This window comes from Argentina silus (genome assembly GCF_951799395.1).
Source record: "Argentina silus genome assembly, chromosome: 13".
NCBI lineage: Eukaryota > Metazoa > Chordata > Actinopteri > Argentiniformes > Argentinidae > Argentina > Argentina silus.
The window spans coordinates 2,241,149-2,260,326 of record NC_139667.1 but is presented as its reverse complement, the minus strand read 5'-3'; the positions used below and the strand labels follow the sequence as shown (position 1 = coordinate 2,260,326).

Here is a 19,178-nt window from a genome sequence, read left to right as displayed (position 1 = left end):
TAGAATTTAAACCAACCAAGTGAAGTGGTGTCCCTTTAGTATTTGAAGAGATTTCCACGACATACGCATCCCATCTTTTTCCTTTCTAACACTGCTCATATGGTAACTAAAACATTAAGGTTTTCACATACAGTAGTAAATATTACACGGTAAACCCATACAATAAAGCACTTGTTTTGTTTTTTACTTTATGCAACAATGGTGGCAGGCGTCACCAAACCAAGCTGTAAACTAGCTACTCTATGTATGAACGCTGTATCATTTCATAGCTTATTATGCCATAAGTGCAAAGGTCGGCTTTCTCTACTGAATTCAGAATTAGAGAAGTTACATAAATACAGACAGTGTATAATCGATTAGCATATAATGCTAATTGTGTTTCGTTACTCAAATTACCGCTAAGGCAAAGTCAGGCACAACACCAGGTAATCTGGCTCAATACCAGGTAATCTGGCTCAATACCAGGTAATCTGGTTCAATACCAGGTAATCTGGCACAATACCAGGTAATCTGGCACAATACCAGGTAATCTGGTTCACAATCAAGTGCGGATGAAGTTTGTATGAAAGGCATGTACAGGTCAGTTGGGTTAACCATCCTTATATGAAGTGAACACTTGTTAATACAAGCATTAGGGCTGGTGCCTTTTAATAAAACTTAAAAATGTAAACAAAGACAGCCATTCAATATAAGTTTGCAAATCAAATAACACACTCAAGTAATGTATGACAATGTCAATACTCATACCTCATAAAGTGCTTGTAAGTAAAGTATTTTCAAGCAGAAAATAAATGCTCAAAATGACTTCATTTGACCCTCTCCCTAAATCATTCCTTTCTCCAACTTTAACCATCTTGGAAACTTTCCAAAACACACAACATTCTCGCTTTCGTTCCGGCTCTGGCCCACCATGTAAAACATGACAGACCACAGTCTAAACATAACATAACATTACCTTTATGCATCACAATACACATTCAAAGAGGCAATGGAAGCTACCCAACCTAAAAGGCCTATGATAAATGCTCTACATGGGTATGTTTTGGTTTTAGTCATTTACAAACAGACATCAGAAGTCATTTCAATGTAAAGAGTCCATTAGACAATCTTCCCATTCTCTCTCGCCTGTAAAACAAAACATTCAAATGGTTAAAAGTGTGATTTGTAATAGTAGTTAGTTGCAATTGTTTTCACTCAAAGGTAGGCCTCTCCCCCACGTACAATGTGTGAACAAAGTGGGTGGTAAGGCATCGTCATGCAGGTACAGCACGGTAGTGGTTCATGAGATGAACATGCATTGTCTCACTAGGCTCTTTCTAGTCCACTTGACTACCTCAGTAGTGAACCTCAGTAAAGAATACACACACAAATGAGAAATGAATCACACGTTTATCTCTTTCCTTCCATCCATCCATCCATCCATCCTCCTATTCTCCCAGTGTGTACTGACCTTGTCATTGCTGGTGCTACGGGCTGGGTGCGTCTCTTCTGACTCCAGGCTCAGTACAGAGAGACTGGAGTCAATCAGCTCCTCTGTGTAAAAAACCCATTAGTTATCATCATACACAATGACCATGCTGTACTATATACCATCTGCCTACGACAGTGTACGACTGTGGCCAAAACCCTTGCTTACCGGTGTTTCTGTTGCTATTGCTCTTGGCATGCCCTAGAGGCACGACATAGCTCTCCTTCTGAGGGGCAGATGCTTTGTCATCGGTGTGTGAATTGGTAATCGGGGTAATCCCCTTGGAGGCATCAGGAAGCTTGGGGACTTCCCTCTGTTCCAACCCCTTCGAGGAGCTCTCTGCGTGGGCATCTGCAGCGGATAAGTCCCCCTGATCCTGGGTCTTACCGGCATCCTTCTGGAAGTTCTCGGGGGGCTGCTTAGGCTCCTCCAACACCTCATGGCTGTCTCTACTGCATGTACTTTTCAAAGAGCTGCCTATCTTGGTTTCTGAACAGGCAGAGTTCTGGGTCGCCAAGCTGGGCCTCTCGTAGGCCCTCTCGATGAGTTCCTCAGAGAAGCGGACCTTCTTCTCAGGGCTCCGAGGGGACAAGGCCTCAGCCTTACCCAGGCTGTGTGTGTCCTCCCTTGGGGTGCCGATGGAGGCCTGAGCCCCCTCTGCCTGATCCGGGGAAGAAGTGGCAGGTCCACTCACCTTCACACCCTCAGAACGAGCACTGCTCACCACCTCAGGGGTCTTAACCACATCCTGGGATGGCGAACACTCCATTTTGAGATCATCTTCTTTGACCACTGGAGCTTCAGTGGTTGGGTCATACACATCAGGGTCATCCAAGGCATCAAGTTCCTCCAGAAATTCCTCCAAACTGGTCTCAGAGGCCTAAAGAAACAAAAACAAATTGTAATGGTAATTTTATAAAGATAAAATATGTCTTGGCATTAAGCACAGCTGTATTTAATATACAGTACCAGTCAAAAGTTTGGACACAAACTTGCCAAGAGTGTGCAAAGCTGTCATCAAAGCAAAAGGTGGCTACTTTGAAGAATCTAAAATATAAACATATTCTGGTTTGTTTAACACTTTTTTTGTTTACTACAGAATTCCATATGTGTTCCTTCATAGTTTTGATGTCTTCAATATTAATCTACAATGTAGAAAATAATAAAAAAATATTATAAGATAATAAGATAACCATTGAATGAGAAGGTGTGTCCAAACCTTTGACTGGTGCTGTAATAAAAGGTGCACGTTGTGGACCTCTCACCTGTAACAGTTCCCCTTCCTCATCAGCATCACACCTGAAATATTCAAAACATGCTTTGGGATTAGCAGCATTCATAATGGTCTGAATCATTCAAAGTAAGATGATATACTGAATCGGTGAGCCAAAGATTGCAGAGAGCTCAGATCAGGTGTTTTATTATATTATTCTTATTTATTTTTATAAATGTTTTCATTTTACATTTTATTATTTATTAAGCACAAAGACAAGACACTTTATATATTCCATTTTGACGTCTACATTGTGTGGGATCGTATACTGCATAAATGACACAGAAGAGAGAGAGGGAGGGAGGGGGGAGAGAAGGGGGGGAGGATGATACTGTAATAGTTTCTCTCACACAGCTGGGCGTTTAGTCACAGCTGCTATACCCCGTCAACTGTAGGCCGGCCACAGCATCTCTCTCTCTCTCTCTCTCTCTCTCTGTCTCTCTCTGTCTCTCTTTCTCTCTCCCTCTCTCTCTTTCTCTCTCCCTCTCTCTCTCTCTCTCTCTCTCTCTCTCTCTCTCTCCTCTCTCTCTCTCTCTCCCTCTCTCAGGGCCAAGTCTGGACAACACAGCACTCTCCCTTGAGCAGCTCTCTCTCTCTACCCAGGACCTAGACTGACCATATGGCCACCTGCCTCATCCTCACAAGCACCCCTACAAGACACTGAAAGCCTTCCAATCACACTGAGGCTTAATGGAGTGGCGTGCGTGTGGCTGTTGGAAATCTGCCACCTCTAAAATTCAGTTTGAAGTTCCAAACACACATCCTCCCTAATGATAATAATATAACCCCCCCGAAATAGACTTTCAGTGTCGGAGATTAGCTGTGCTGTTTCTGCATGCACGCACAGTTCGAAGAGGCAGCCAACAGAGACAGAAAGGTGAAAAATCGGTGAGCCCACTCACCTAGAACACCGTGACCAACTGTAAACTAACCTGTGCCGCCCCCGATACACTCAAAGCACTTTTCGGGACCAAAACAGCGTCAATGAAATATTTATTTCAAGGCACCATTAGAAGGCTTGAAAGTTACATATTGCACGTTTAAAAATTGATGTAGGTTTTTGGGGTTCAGCAAACTGTATCCATCCATTCAAAGTTGTGCAAGAGAGTACAAAAGTGAACCTCTGTAGCCCAAGTATTGGTGTCAGAGCCTTACCGCATCTGTACAGTATCTGAGGGAAGCCCAATGGTGCTGCAGCGTGAAATGTCTTAGTTGTTTGGGGAAAATCAATGCTTGTCAGACTAGATAATAATATATAACATATGCCATTTAGCTGACGCTTTTATCCAAAGCGACTTACATTGCAGTGAGTGCATACATTTCCGTATGTATGGTCCCAGCGGGAATCGAACCCACAACCTAAGTGTCGTTAGCTGGCTGCTACAGAACCATGGATAAAGGCAGTACTCACCTTCTCCAATCAACGGCTGCTACAGAACCATGGATAAAGGCAGTACTCACCTTCTCCAATCAACGGCTGCTACAGAACCATGGATAAAGGCAGTACTCACCTTCTCCAATCAACAGCTGCTACAGAACCACGGACAGAGGTAGGACTCACCTTCTCCAATCAACGGCTGCTACAGAACCATGGATAAAGGCAGTACTCACCTTCTCTAACCAACGGCTGCTACAGAACCATGGACAGAGGTAGGACTCACCTCTTGGCCCTCCCCGTCAGGCGGTCCTTGCCCTTGGCCTTACTGCTGACCACCGGAAGGTTTTTCCCCCCCTTGTCTTTGCCACGCGTGTGATGACCTTAAGAGACAAACATCGAGTGAACATCAGAACAGCACTTCTGCCCCTGGTCTGACTCACTGTAGAATCTTCAACATAGTTTACGCTTGGGTACTTAAGTATACCCAGAAGTAGCATTCTGACTTACGCTGTGTGTCGGGATGTGATTTGGGGTGACCTCTTTTTGCACTTCTTCCTCCTGAAGAATAAACAAGCTGAATTATCCACTGGTTGTGGCTTGAAATCGATCGACACTTGTTTATTGTGTGTCTGTCTGAATGATCATCATTGTTGAAGATGAAGGCAGGAATGTCACAGTTTTAACATCTCAAACTCTGGGTTGGTGGTAGATTAACTACATTAGTACAGTATGTCCTGATGTCTTGCTGAATGTCTCACCTCTGGTTTGAGGCCCACGGTCTCTCTCCCCAGGGGTTTTATCTGGAAACCTTAACAGCAGAGATTTGGTTTACAGTGGAAGAACGCACACCAACACACAGCTAACGTGTTCCATAAACAGCTGCACTGCAAGATAACGGGGTGAGTTATCTTGCAGTGTTATCTTGCGGGATAAGTTATGTTTGGTGCCCGAAAATAAACATGCGAATTCTTAGCAGGGTTAGTGACGGTGCATTTACGATCGATCAGATGGACAATCGATCACGCACATGCATTGTTCTACTAACCCTCATTATATGGGATGATTTAGTTTCAGTCAATAGGATCCATATCCATGAGTGTGTACTGTAATGTAATGTGTAATGTAATCATCACAGATTCATCTAAGAAGCAGAGTTAGACACTGTTCAGAGAGAACTTGTGTTTTGTCAAATCATGCCCCTACAACCCTCATTCAGTGACTACATCTAAACTCCTGGATCAAAAAGACATTTCATCCTCTATTCAGCCTATGGGGCCTTTTTTAAACCATTGCCAAAAAAGGAAAGGCATCCCAACCCCAGATAAAAATAGCCCCCCGCTCCCTTGTCTCTTTAAAGTTGGATGCTTCTTCTAAACAGTACATTTATTTATTTAGCCGCTGGAGCGCTCAAAGCAATTCAAGTTCTGTTTGAAATCTACCAAACATCCAAAAGGAAGGGGGTGTTTTTTTTGCTATAGGGATCGCGCTGTGTTAAGAGGTAGACTCCATATACTAATAAAACGGTGTAATAAATCTTCAAAACACAGCGAGGGAAAGAGTCTCTCAAAGAATGTGTGCTTGGAGAGGTAGGAGGAGGCATTCGAGGTCTAGTACTAACACAGTGTGCAGAAAATATTTCAAACAGTTGATTGGCAAATAAAACATTGTTGTTGTTGTTGTTGTTGTTGTTGTTATACTGGCATTCCTATCACTTATACTCATCAAGATGATTAATCGAGGGGGTGCTCAGTGGCGTAGCACACTAAGGCGCATGCCATATCATCGCAAGGTCCCTGGTTCGATTCCGGCCATCGACATATCCTGCATGTCATCCCTCCTCTCTCTCTCCCTGTCAATCTCTACTGTCTCTATCCCAATAAAGCAGATATGCCCTAAGATATATATATATTTTTTTTAAAAGAGATGATTAATCATACCATTGTTGAGAAAGTGAGGTCAACTGTTTGAAGCTCAACTACTTTGCGTCATAGTTCACTGTGAGTCAAATATATACAACATCTGTTTCTAGGCTTCTAATGGATGGAGGGGGAAGCTCAATGGTCTATGGTTAAGGATGGTTAAGAGTATTTCAGGTCAGAGAAAATACCTTAGGTCAAATCGTATCAAAGCAATTTTCAAATTTAAGATCTAGCAACAGTGTTTTTATGTTTTTATTTTCAAGAAACAAACACATCCCTCCTTGCCCGCCTGTCTCTCCTTTTCCACCATAATTTCCGGCACCAACATGCCAAAAATGTGGTGTGTCTAATTGCAGTGTTATTAATGCCTTGGGACATCAGACTTGATCAGATTTACCAGAGTCTTGTGACAGAGAAATCAGAATCACGCGGAAGGAAGGCGCCTGAACAGGGGTTGGCTGAATATCTCAAGCAGTGGAAACTTCGACAAGGCTAGCTCTAATTTCTTGATAGTGTGTCAAAACAGGAAGAAGCCTGGTTGTTCGCAACCAGTCATTGGGTAAAGGGCAAAACTGCTCAAACAAGCAATACGTGCCACAACTACAGTATAACAACTAAGTGTCCTTGGTAATAGCCCCTCTACTCTCCGCTTCCCCAGACAACATTCAATAAAACCATGTTAACATGAATCAACAAAGGCACAGCACAAAACAAACGGTCAACAGAGGTAGTCTGTTAATGAATATCACTTATGTTAATAAATACATTTTAATAAATATGTAAAAAAAAAAAAGAAAAAAAAAAGCATGGGGCTGTATAGCATGCAAGGGACAAGATTGTGTTTATTGGCGCCAAGCACACAAACAGACCAGAGAACAAATGCATACAGAAGACCACACTCACGTTTTATTGCAACGGGAATCAATTTCATCAAATGGAGAAAGAAAACGAGCGCTGAAACATGCAGAATGCAAAACAGAAACGGAACAGCCGAACATGCACACGAACTGAAATGATTGGACAGTGCAGGCTGAGGCGACGTGCAAAGCGGCCTAGGACAGGAGGGTCGGAGGTCGGCGTGTCAGCTTACATGTTCTCCGTTTTGTCCACGTCCCACGCCCGCCGCCACTGGCCTTTGTCGTTTTTGTGGCGCGCCACGCGTTCCCTGTCGATCAGCTCCCGGTCCCTCTTCCAGCGCAGGTACTCCTCCTGCTCCTCTCTGGACGTGGGGATGGTGAGGTCCGTTTGACCCGGCTGGCCTGGCCCCTCGGGGTCCTGAGAGGAGACAAGACTGGATCAATTATCTTCCAAGTCAACAGGGGTCGGGGGGGAGGGGGTGTCAAAACTTCGGTAGACTTGTGACCTGAATTACGGGAGTGGCATTTTGACAGTCGTGTGTGAGGTTCGAGGCACTGCGAGGGGAGTGAGTGAGAACTGAAACAGTGGTTCTTACTGAAAGACAGAGAATGGGTTAGGAGTCCAGGCTGAGCTACCGTCTATGCAGGCACTCATCCTAGGCTGTACAGTGGTTGTCAGTTAATTTCACACATTATTGATCCTTCTTGGCTGGATCCACCCTACAGGTCCAGGGCTGGTAGTGGTAAAGGCAGCACTGCTGAAAGAGTGTGCAGACAGGGGGCTAGTGCAGAACAGCCAGATACAGAACATCGTGGCGACCCCGACCAGGGGAGTAAAAATCAATTTGTGGCTCTGGTTCCTTTCATTCACTCTGTCTGCCAAAGCATTTTAGCGAAAGGCTGGCTAGGACACAAAAGCAATGAATCAGGGGACAGAGAGAGAGGGGGAGAGAGATAGAGAGAGACAGAATGATAGAGAGAAATAGTGGAATAGTGAGCAAGAGAGGACACAAAGAGAAATCATCTGAGAGGCGATGTTTTCCTCCAAGGTGTGGACCAATCAGAGCCAGGTAAACATGCGCCCCCTCCTGCAGGCGGTATCGGAGAACATGGCGTCCGTGCTCATCCCTCTGTTTTCCTCTCCTCCCTCTGTCCTCTCCTCAGGCGCCCGGGGGACGCGGGGGCCACAGGGGATCGCACGCCTCACATGTTCCAACAGGCAGGCCCCCGCTAGCTCCGTTAGCCACATCGCTAATTAGCACTTTCAATTTCCTGCCTCTGCGGGGGCTCCCGGGGAGGGCGGCAGGGGCCAGGGAGGAGCCTCACACTGGCTTTCACACACAGGGCCTGGGCTGTGGCCGTGAGGCGTCCTCACAGGGTGACAGGTGCTGCTGTGGTGACAGACACCCAAGACTGCCTTGGAACTCTCATCCATGCTGTCCTCCTTCCTTCCCCTGGGATAAACTGTGAACCTCCATTTACAATTGAAAACACCCTGAAAATGTGGCCAACCTTAAACCATAGAACCTCTCTTAATCATTGCTATCTTAATGGATATCTCCCGAAATATCAAAACATATGTGTATTTGTTAACCAAATCAGACAGTTAAAGCTGCAATGTGTAGCTTTCCCCCCCTTGAAATTGTCATTAAATAATCATGCTGAGTCATTACTTATGAAGCACTGGCAGTCTGAGACAGTGGCTGCACCTGCTAAGACCCTACCCTACTGCCTGGGTGAGCTTTTCCAAAATGTTCAGGACGTTTCTGGGGGTCTACCACTTGCTGTGGGCGTAACCTGTGACTTGTGTGTGTGTGGGGCTAATTGGCTACCTACAGCACTGTACTGTACTGGTAGCTGCAAGTTTGTAAAATGTATTCTGACAATTTTCCCTAGTAAACGTCCTGTTTCCCCAAACAAGACTCGAACAAGGCTGTAATGTCAAACCAGGAGGTTTACGAGAGGTCAGCGAGTGTGTCTTCGCTGGCTGGCTCATTTCCGCTCTGCTCCCTCGAACATTTCCAGACTGAATAATGACTCGCGTTTCAACTGCACGGGTCCTTTTGCTAGTTTCAAGATCGTGCAACAAAGATATTCGCTGGATACAAATGTGAAAATGATTGACAGATTCATTGTTTCAGTTAAAGCAGTGAACACTTGCACTGAGCACGGGGAGGGAGGGGGAGATGACGACACTTATGAATCGTCGTTGCAATTCCCACTGCAGTCAAAAGAGGGCGCAATCCAGCATACGGCGCCTCTAACAACACTGTACAAAGGCTCTCTGTTGATCGTGTCCTCCTTACGCAACGCTGGCTTTACGCAAAACAAGCCACACACCGAAGGAGTTGCATAAGCCATGACGTGGGCTGCACGCTAACCAAGATAACAGGGTGCCTGGGACATGATCAGCATCACTTGTCATGTGGCTGGTTCTGTCCTCCTCTGCCTGTGTTCCCGGCACTGCCTCCCGAGTCTCTGCCTGTTTATCAAGCACAGTGGATGCATTGCCCTGGGGGGTGGGGGGGCGGGGGGCACATGGGGATGTTAACCAGAGAAAGAGGTGTGGGGGCAGGGGGGGCGGGGGGGTCAGACACTTGAGGAAAAGGAAGTCTATTAGTCAACTCGAGTGCAGTGCAGCATGTGGGGTCACAGCCCTGGGCCTGGTCTGGCCTGGTCTGGTCTGGCCTGGCCTGGTCTGGTCTGGCCTGGTCTGGCCTCTTACCTGGTAATAAGAGGCACACTCTGACAGCCAGTGGCGCTCTTCAGTCAGCCCCCCCTGGACCTGCCGCACCTCATCCTGACAGAGAGAGAGAGAGAGAGACAGACAGAGAGAGAGAGAGAGACACAGAGACAGAGAGAGAGAGAGACACAGAGACAGAGATAGAGAGAGAGAGAGACGGAGAGAGAGGGGGAGAGAGAGACAAACTGAGAGAAATTTGATTCAGGTAACCACAAGAGACTTCCCATATGTACATGCAAATAACTGTCTACACATTTACCATTGACCTTGTCTATAAACTCTAGATTAATCAGTTGTAAAGAAGAATCATACTACTACAGGTCCAACTGCTGCCAATGTTATTGCTGTCATAAAAACTGGCAAGAAATGATGTGACAACAACAAGAGAACTACACTGCCCCCAAGTGGACAGACAACATTATGGTTTTTGTCACTGACAAAACAGTAGAATAGTCAAATCTAACATTGAAACACGCCCCTTGGAATAATCCAGTTGTGAAACTCATTGTCAAACTCAAATTCTATCTCCATGCAATTGTAACACAACTCCAGACCAGGGCTACAATGACCAATTCCCAGAGGCAGACCGATGGATCTGTTCACTGGTCTGGAACGTTCCGGACACTGAGGACAGAGGTGTAAAAGACGGAATGGGCACGATTCTCCGCCATGTGGAACTGAGAATTGAGTCTGTTCGATACAACACTTCTATCTGCAGCGTTCTGCTCCGCTGAATAAGCGCAGTCTCACGTTGCCGTTGGCAGACTCCGTCTCCAGGACAGTGAGAGTGGGAGTGTTGGGACTAGTTAGGCTGCCTCAGGGAGTGATTTAGGACACCTTCAGTCTGAGGGCACTGCGCCTCCGGTTTTGTTCCCCCAGTGCACACACACAAAAAGAACCACTCTCACTGACCCCCCCTCCTCCCCCTCCCACGTTCTTCCCTTCTCTCTCTCTCTCTCTCCTACCTCTCTCTAACCCTTCCTTGGCACCCTGCCAACCCTCTCACATTGGCAGCATAATGAATTCATTCAGAACAAAAAAAAAAGCAGCCAAATGTTAATTAGATTAAATCATTCTTTTCATCATGATGGTGGGAATGGGGAAACAATGTGGCGGAGGAGAGGAGAGCAGACTATCTGAGGCTCCAGGGGAAACAGAGACTGGAAACAGCCGTTCTGTAGGCAGGGTCGGCAGGCGGGCGGGCGGGCACGCACACACACACACACTCTTTCCCGATGACGACCCGAATCCTCGTCCTAACACTTTCCATGGGATACTCCCAGTTCACAACCCACCCCAGGGACCAATCCAATCTTCATCCTGTTTAAGAGAAAACAATTCCCAGTGCCTCATCCTGTCTCAGGGGTACAGTTACCCCCCCCCCCCTCCCAGCTGCACTGATGGTCTGGTCCTGCACTCTGAATAGAAGAATGGATCAGAGAAAGTCTGGGTAGGGCGGGGGAGTCAGCTATGAAAGTGACATACAGCTAGAGGCTAGACAGAGTGAGGTGGTAACAGTAGATGAGCTACAGGACAGCTTACTCAATTACTGAGTAGAACTTAAACAGTGTTCCGGAGAAAAGAGAATACCCAGAATCCAGGCTGATTAGGTAAACAGGGTCGACGTGGAAACACGTTTCTCAGAGATAAGGTCAGCTGACTTACGAGGACATCATCAAGGCATTGGCCAGAGCTCAAACACTGATCCAGTGCGCATGACAGAGAACATTTTCTACAAGGGGACAATTACAGAATATCATGTCCATGCTGTACATTTTTTACATGACTTTGATGGGCCAGGCAGATGCAGCCCCCACACACACACACACGTGATTCTAGAACACTCCAGAGTCTCTGTCCCACACAACCACTTTGTGCTCTCCTCTCCTCTCCTCCTCCCCTCTCCTCTCCTCTCTACGCCTCCTCCCCTCTCCTCTCCACTCCTCTCCCCTTCTCTCTCCTCCTCTCCTCCTCCCCTCTCCTCTCCTCTCCTCCCCTCTCCCCTTCTCTCCCCTTCTCTCCTCCCCTCTCCCCTTCTCTCTACTCCTCTCCCCTTCTCTTCTCTCCTCCTCTCCTCTCCTCCTCCCCTCTCCTCTCCTCCCCTCTCCCCTTCTCTCTACTCCTCTCCTCTCCCCTTCGCTTCTCCCCTTCTCTTCTCCCCTTCTCTCCTCTCCTCTTCTCTCCTCTCCCCTTCTCTCCTCCCCTCTCCCCTTCTCTCTACTCCTCTCCCCTTCTCTTCTCTCCTCCTCTCCTCTCCTCCTCCCCTCTCCTCTCCTCCCCTCTCCCCTTCTCTCTACTCCTCTCCTCTCCCCTTCTCTTCTCCCCTTCTCTTCTCCCCTTCTCTCCTCTCCTCTTCTCTCCTCTCCCCTTCTCTCCTCCCCTCTCCCCTTCTCTCTACTCCTCTCCTCTCCTCTCCTCTCCAACAGAGACAGCTCTGCTCAGAGAGTCTGACTGCGTGTTTACAATGCTGGAGGATCAGCTGTCTGTAGTGTGCGTCAGCGTGTTGATTGGGCGGTATGTGTGTGTGTGTGTGTACACACGCGTGTGTGTGTGTGTGCCAGACGACAGTCAGGAACACAGGAGCACAAACAGCTGTTCCAGAGACTTTGCGTGCCCTAGGGGGGTAAATCAGAGACCATGTGGTATTTCACAGAGCAGCCGGCCACTCTGTCTGTCTGTCTGTCTGTCTGTGTGTGTGTGTGTGTGTGTGTGTCTCCTGTAGGTCTCTGCACAACTTGAACATAAGATCCCAAATCAAGCAGTTAATTAAAAGCTTTCCCCTGTTCTTATTTGCAGCATTACGAGCGATAACGGCAGACCTGGGAGAAGGCTAGGGGCAGCTTTTAAATGCAGGAACTCCAGCAGGGGACATTTACACCTACTCCAAAAAAAAAGGACTAACAGGCCTAAAAAAAAAGGACTAAAAAGAGGGTCTAACAGGCGTCTGTAGAGAGAGGGTCTAACAGGCGTCTGTAGAGAGAGGGTCTAACAGGCGTCTGTAGAGAGAGGGTCTAACAGGCGTCTGTAGAGAGAGGGTCTAACAGGCGTCTGTAGAGAGAGGGTCTAACAGGCGTCTGTAGAGAGAGGGTCTAACAGGCGTCTGTAGAGAGGGTCTAACAGACGTCTGTAGAGAGAGGGTCTAACAGGCGTCTGTAGAGAGAGGGTCTAACAGGCGTCTGCAGAGAGGGTCTAACAGGCGTCTGTAGAGAGAGGGTCTAACAGGCGTCTGTAGAGAGGGTCTAACAGGCGTCTGTAGAGAGGGTCTAACAGACGTCTGTAGAGAGAGGGTGTAACAGACGTCTGTAGAGAGAGGGTGTAACAGACGTCTGTAGAGAGAGGGTCTAACAGGCGTCTGTAGAGAGAGGGTCTAACAGGCGTCTGCAGAGAGAGGGTCTAACAGGCGTCTGTAGAGAGAGGGTCTAACAGGGGTCTGTAGAGAGAGGGTCTAACAGGCGTCTGTAGAGAGAGGGTCTAACAGGCGTCTGTAGAGAGAGGGTCTAACAGGCGTCTGTAGAGAGAGGGTCTAACAGGCGTCTGTAGAGAGAGGGTCTAACAGGCGTCTGTAGAGAGAGGGTCTAACAGGCGTCTGTAGAGAGAGGGTCTAACAGGCGTCTGTAGAGAGAGGGTCTAACAGGCGTCTGTAGAGAGAGGGTCTAACAGGCGTCTGTAGAGAGAGGGTCTAACAGGCGTCTGTAGAGAGAGGGTCTAACAGGCGTCTGTAGAGAGAGGGTCTAACAGGCGTCTGTAGAGAGAGGGTCTAACAGGCAGTACGGGTTCGGAGGACCCGCTCCTTTAGATACAGTAGCTAAGCTCCACCCCGGAGGGCAGGGTGACAGCAGGCAGCTAGACCGGCCCCCCATGCCTGAGTTGATTATGATAACATCATTGATGATTAAACCTCTTAAGCCAGACAGGCCCAAACGCTGCTAAAAATGTATCTCCTCGTCATGTGTAGTATGTTCTGTTATTCTGAACTATGATCGGAGGCATATCCACACAAAACTTCCAAGGTGTTACCGATTAAATGCTTTTGCATCTGATCATCATATTTGTAGAACGGCCCTCCAGACTACTGTGATAGAACCGCTCCCAGCCATGCCCCTCCTGCCTGCCCCCCTACCCCCCCCCCCCCCCCTCCAGTCAATCACCGCCCCCCGGGCATTCCTCCTGTCCAACAGCCTTTGTGCTCCTTCACAGGAGGGGAGGGGCCGGCCGGCCGGCATGTCTGACATCTATGTAAAACAAGGCCGCGGCGTGAGAGAGAGAGAACAGACAGGGAGGGGACGGCCATCCAGACAACAAGGTACAGACAGGGGGGTGTCCAGACTACTGACAAACCCCTACTGACCTCGAGAAACACTACTGACCTAGAGAAAGTGGATATAATCAACTACTGACAAAGCCTAGAGAAAGTGATATGATTAACTACTGACGTGTCTGATCTCTAGGTAGTGCAGCGAGGGAGGTCCCCTGCCTCTGACATCACTGCAGCAGGCTTTCATGACTCCTGTGTTCAGGACAGGTACAGAGGTACCGTGTAGCGTGTGTTAGCATGCAATGCTAACCTGCGCCCCGGCGTCTCTCTTGGCTGTGTGAGGGTGCTTCCCTCTCCCTCCTGACTCCCCACGCTGACCATCCTCTGCCGGGCTCTTCGCATCCAGTGGGCCGGGGGGACCAGGCTTCCTCTCTGTCCGCTCACTCACCACCCTCTTACCCTGTGGTCAGCGCAAGGACAACTCTAAAACCGATTCTGAAAATCATCAAAGTCTAAATGGTTACAGTACATCTGACTACGGTTGACCACAGCACGCTGGATGTGGGGTCACATTCATTTAATCAATATTATAATATTAATGTTATATTTTTAATAACAACATTTTTAATTATTATTATCGACAAGCCCTACTGGGTTTCTTAACCTCCCCTGCACAATTTGTTTTCTTTTCATTTTCTCTTTCATTTGTTATTGTGTGTGTGCAAATCCTAAATTAATTAATTAATTAACACAGGTGTTCTTTACCTTGGTGTTACCAGTCATGGTGACCATCAGCTGCCTCCTCCTGCCTCTCCCCGAGCCCAGCAGGCAGCCCTCCCCCTCCCCAGGCTGCCCCCCTTTAGGGGTCGGGGAACCGCCCGTGCCTGTTTTGGTCACCACCATACGGGGCTCCTGTATCACAGAAATGTCAACACAGCCATGTTTACAACCACAACTCAACAGCAACTCAATCTCACTGCACATGACATATTTATGCGGTCGTCAATATGAGTAAGTGATGGTCTGGCGGGCGCACTCCTCTGTGGCGTTCCCGCTCCCATCCCCGGCGTTCCCGCTCCCATCCCCGGCATGCGAGGCGGGACTCACACTAGTGGACTTGTTGATGGTGATGGTCAGGTCCTCTGCTTTGCCCTTGTAGCCCTGCAGTGCCATGCCCTCCTCCTCTGCCCTCTTCCTGTCCTCCTCCACCTCCTGCACGGAATCAAAACAAAAGGAGATCCCCGATGACAATGCTGCTCCCTACACTGCTGCTACCACGCTGCACCCTACACTGCTGCTACCACGCTGCTGCTCCCACGCTGCACCCTACACTGCTGCTACCACGCTGCTGCTCCCTACACTGCTGCTCCCTACACTGCTGCTCCCACGCTGCACCCTACACTGCTGCACCCTACACTGCTGCTCCCACGCTGCACCCTACACTGCTGCTACCACGCTGCTGCTCCCACGCTGCACCCTACACTGCTGCTACCACGCTGCTGCTCCCTACACTGCTGCTCCCTACACTGCTGCTCCCTACACTGCTGCTCCCACGCTGCACCCTACACTGCTGCACCCTACACTGCTGCTCCCACGCTGCACCCTACACTGCTGCTCCCACGCTGCACCCTGCACCGCTGCTCCCTACACTGCTGCACCCTACACTGCTGCACCCTACACTGCTGCTCCCACGCTGCACCCTGCACCGCTGCTCCCTGCACCGCTGCTCCCTACACTGCTGCACCCTACACTGCTGCACCCTACACTGCTGCTCCCTACACTGCTGCTCCCTACACTGCTGCTACCACTGGTTTTTATTACATTGCTTTATTACAACCACACTGTATTATATTGCTGATGTATTGACTTGTTGACTGTTGTTGTACGAGGAACTAGATTCATAAAGAATTTCACTATATCACTTCCGACTGCATGCGATGGACATGACCAATAAAATTTGATTTGACCACAGGAAACTGAAACCGGTCCTCTGAGACCTCCTGCAACATCTGATAAGACGGATGTCAGCTCGCACTTAAATACAGAAACAGTTTTCCCTTCAGACCCCTCTAGGGTTTCCAACGCCAGATGTCTGGGTTGATGATGACGGCATCATTGATGATTAAACCTCGTAAGCCAGACGGGCCTGTAATTGGGCCCAAATTCTGCTTTCATTTGATTATTAATTTGATTATTGTTTACTTTATCTCCTTGTCATGTGTAGTATGTTATTCTGAACTATGATCTGAGCATATCCACACACAACAAGCATCCTGCTTTTGCATCTGATCATCATATTTCTAATGTTACAAGCAGTTTAGTTTGGGTCTGGTTTTTAGGCGGAAGTTAAGGAAATAGGGCATTCAGTTTAAGAAGTTAAACTGCACATACGGCTTTCTGTCTCCATGACAACACTCATCTGGTTGGAAAATTAGGTTCCTGTCAAGTAATGCATACTAATGCAACTAGCTAGCTGATAAGTGTGTTTTGATCCAAGATGGCTGGCTAGTGGGCACATATGAAAGCAATAGATTAGGCACTACAATGAACAACTGCAAGACACACACACACACACACACACACACACACACACACACACACCTGGTGCCTCTTCTTCAGGGCTTCGTTCTTCCTGCGGAGGGCCTCGATCTTCTTGTCCAGCTCCACATCCTTCTGCTCCCTCTTCAGCATGATGTCAGTGGGGGTCTGGAGAGGGAGACCATGATCATCAGAACCATCTTCAGAACCACAATCCACAAACCGCGTTACAGCAGCTCACATCACAAACAACAACAACAAAATAGTCACAAAAGAAAACACAATAATCTTTTTTTTTTTTTTTTTTTAAATAGACATCTGAAACATTATATACAGGAAGAACAGTCCAGTGTGATTTAACCTCCCCCAGGCTGACTGATCACCCCGATCGAGCCCGCCGGAGGAGTTGTCCAGTCTCATCGCTGCAGGCAGAAAAGATCTCCTGTAGCGCTCAGAGTTGTTACCGCCTTGATATCACCTCCTCAGGCTCGCAACAAAGAAACACGCCACCTACTGTACATCCATCCGCGAAATATTACAAAACAATATCGACCAAACCCATTCCCAGGGGATCAGCAGAGTGAACATTTGCCTGTCGTTCTACACACCGCTGTTCCTCCACGCTGCAGAGGTCACACGCAGACGGCCGCTCACGCGTTACAGATGGACGCTTCATTACCGGGGTCTGTTACCGGGGATCTGTTACCGGGGATCTGTTACCGGGGATCTGTTACCGGGGAGGAACGCGAATGCAGAGAATCCGAAAAATCCTGATGCCGTCAGCGCGACAGCAGCGGAGATGGAGATGGATGCCTCCTCACACGACAAGCGGCCTCCCGCTAACGGCCGGACGAGGTCTCACCGGCCCGGGACCGGACCGGACCGGACAGGACAGGACAGGGCGTGTGTCACCAGCGCCTCTGAAGAGGATCCATCTCACTGAGATACAGTCCAGACATACCCGAGTACCCGTTCAGCAGCCTGCAGTACTGGCAGAACAATGGGTAGTAGCCATTCGGTTAACCCGGTTAGCTAACCAAGTTAGCGAAGCATGAAGCCAATCATTTTATTGCAGTTGTCTCAAACTTATCTGAGAAGGAGAACCACTTGCCAGTATATTCGGGGCGCAACACACAAACCAATGGTGGTAGAGCCATTTTCAGAAAAACCACTTCAAATTCACCTTTCATATCTCAGTTCTTTTAATTTGGGGTAAACTTGTGATCTGCCCCTGCTGACCCTGAAGAGCTGGGGCTATTGGCTGTTTCTCCCCTGGGCCTGTCCCACTGTTGGGCTCTGGGATGTCTGGTTGATGCAGTTACTTTAAAATGGCTGCAGGGTGGACTAATGGGGACATGTCTGACCAGGCTGAGGAACAAGGACCTTTCTGCATGCAAGCCTGGAGAGCAGATGACAGGCAGAGCCTGACGCAGTAAAGCAGGCCTCTATGTCACTGAGCACAGGAGATCAGAGAACATCATCCTGTATATAGCCTTATCTAATACTGTGGAGAGAGAAGTTACCAACATCCAGGAGCTTACAGTATATCCAAACAAAGGCAAGCCATAGACGCTTTTCAAATCCCTGTTATGGTGATTTGATCTGTTAATTAGCCTCGATATATAAAAATCTGTTCCAGTCGGGATGCATAATACTGTTCTCCCTCTGTGAGGAGGTCTGTGTGTGCTGAGGGAAACTACAGCTAGCATACTACAGACTCTGGAGCACGCTTTCAAAGACGCACGCCCTGAGCTGCAGATGTAGAGCTGAGAAACACTCGTTTCCTCTTCAAGCCAACTGTCCGCCCCCACCACGCATGCTGGAGTGTGGGGTTTGAGCAGACAAAAGCACCCCACGGTGCTCGGAGGAAAGCCTCAGATCACAGATGGGTTCTGTATTCTGAACAGCACTCGCAGATGCCATTCTCAATGTTCTCTTATGTCGGCACTCAAATCGAGGACTACGGTAAATCCTGAGCTCAAACAATACAATAATAGACACACAAACACACACACACACACACAAGTAAAGGTTGCTTACAATTCAACCTGTCAAAATAAGATATGCATTTCCCCTCTAAGTGGACACTGAAATCTGTCATCACTGTTGGCCATTTATAAGGAGCTTGACAGGATCAAATAAAGCCCACAACAAATACTGACCATCAAACAAAGCCCCAACAAAACAACCAACAGGTGGCCATGACAGGCTACGGTAGCTTCATTATCCATCACAGCGTCACAAAAACCCTAACCCGAGATCATAAACACAACTGTCCATCCAGTGCTGTAGAGATGACCTAAATTCACCAACTGCCAAAGAGTTCTGGAACGTTCCACCACCTAGAGTGCCAAGTGTTTTATGTGGTATTTACCTACCTAGCAACACCACTTTGATTGGCTACAAATCAAGAGAGAGCATCATAATTTATGTTTTTTTTTTTGCGGTGAATACAGTCACCCTCGGCACTCGAGAATGTTGACAACTTGAGCAACTTTATTCACCCTCGGCACCAAATGAGTTAAACGGGTTATGGTCTCGTTCGCGCCACAGGGGCAGACAGTCTTGCTGCCAGAGAGGCAGGAGCAGGAGGTGGCACTGCAAAGCTGCCGCCAGTCACCCGCCAACCCGCCCTCCGTCAACCCGTCGCCACAGTGACGAATAAAGAGAGTCCTGGCTGCTCCATGTGACATTCCGCTCAGCGCAGAACAATGAGTCAGAGCGTACACAGACACACACAGACACAC

At 48.1% G+C, this 19,178-nt stretch overlaps 1 protein-coding gene across 1 annotated transcript; it reads right to left on the bottom strand.

Moving 5' to 3' along the window:
• Positions 1–1,098: 1,098 nt before the first annotated feature.
• ccdc9b (coiled-coil domain containing 9B) lies at positions 1,099–16,584 on the bottom strand (the record flags this gene model as incomplete). Its single annotated transcript, XM_083683455.1, has 13 exons — positions 1,099–1,125; positions 1,451–1,533; positions 1,637–2,348; positions 2,734–2,767; positions 4,403–4,499; positions 4,627–4,677; positions 4,878–4,927; positions 7,129–7,313; positions 9,621–9,695; positions 14,204–14,353; positions 14,659–14,805; positions 15,001–15,105; positions 16,495–16,584. 13 exons carry the CDS (start codon positions 16,582–16,584, stop codon positions 1,099–1,101), a joined length of 1,806 nt encoding a protein of 601 aa, XP_083539581.1.
• Between the last annotated feature and the right edge of the window lie 2,594 nt (positions 16,585–19,178).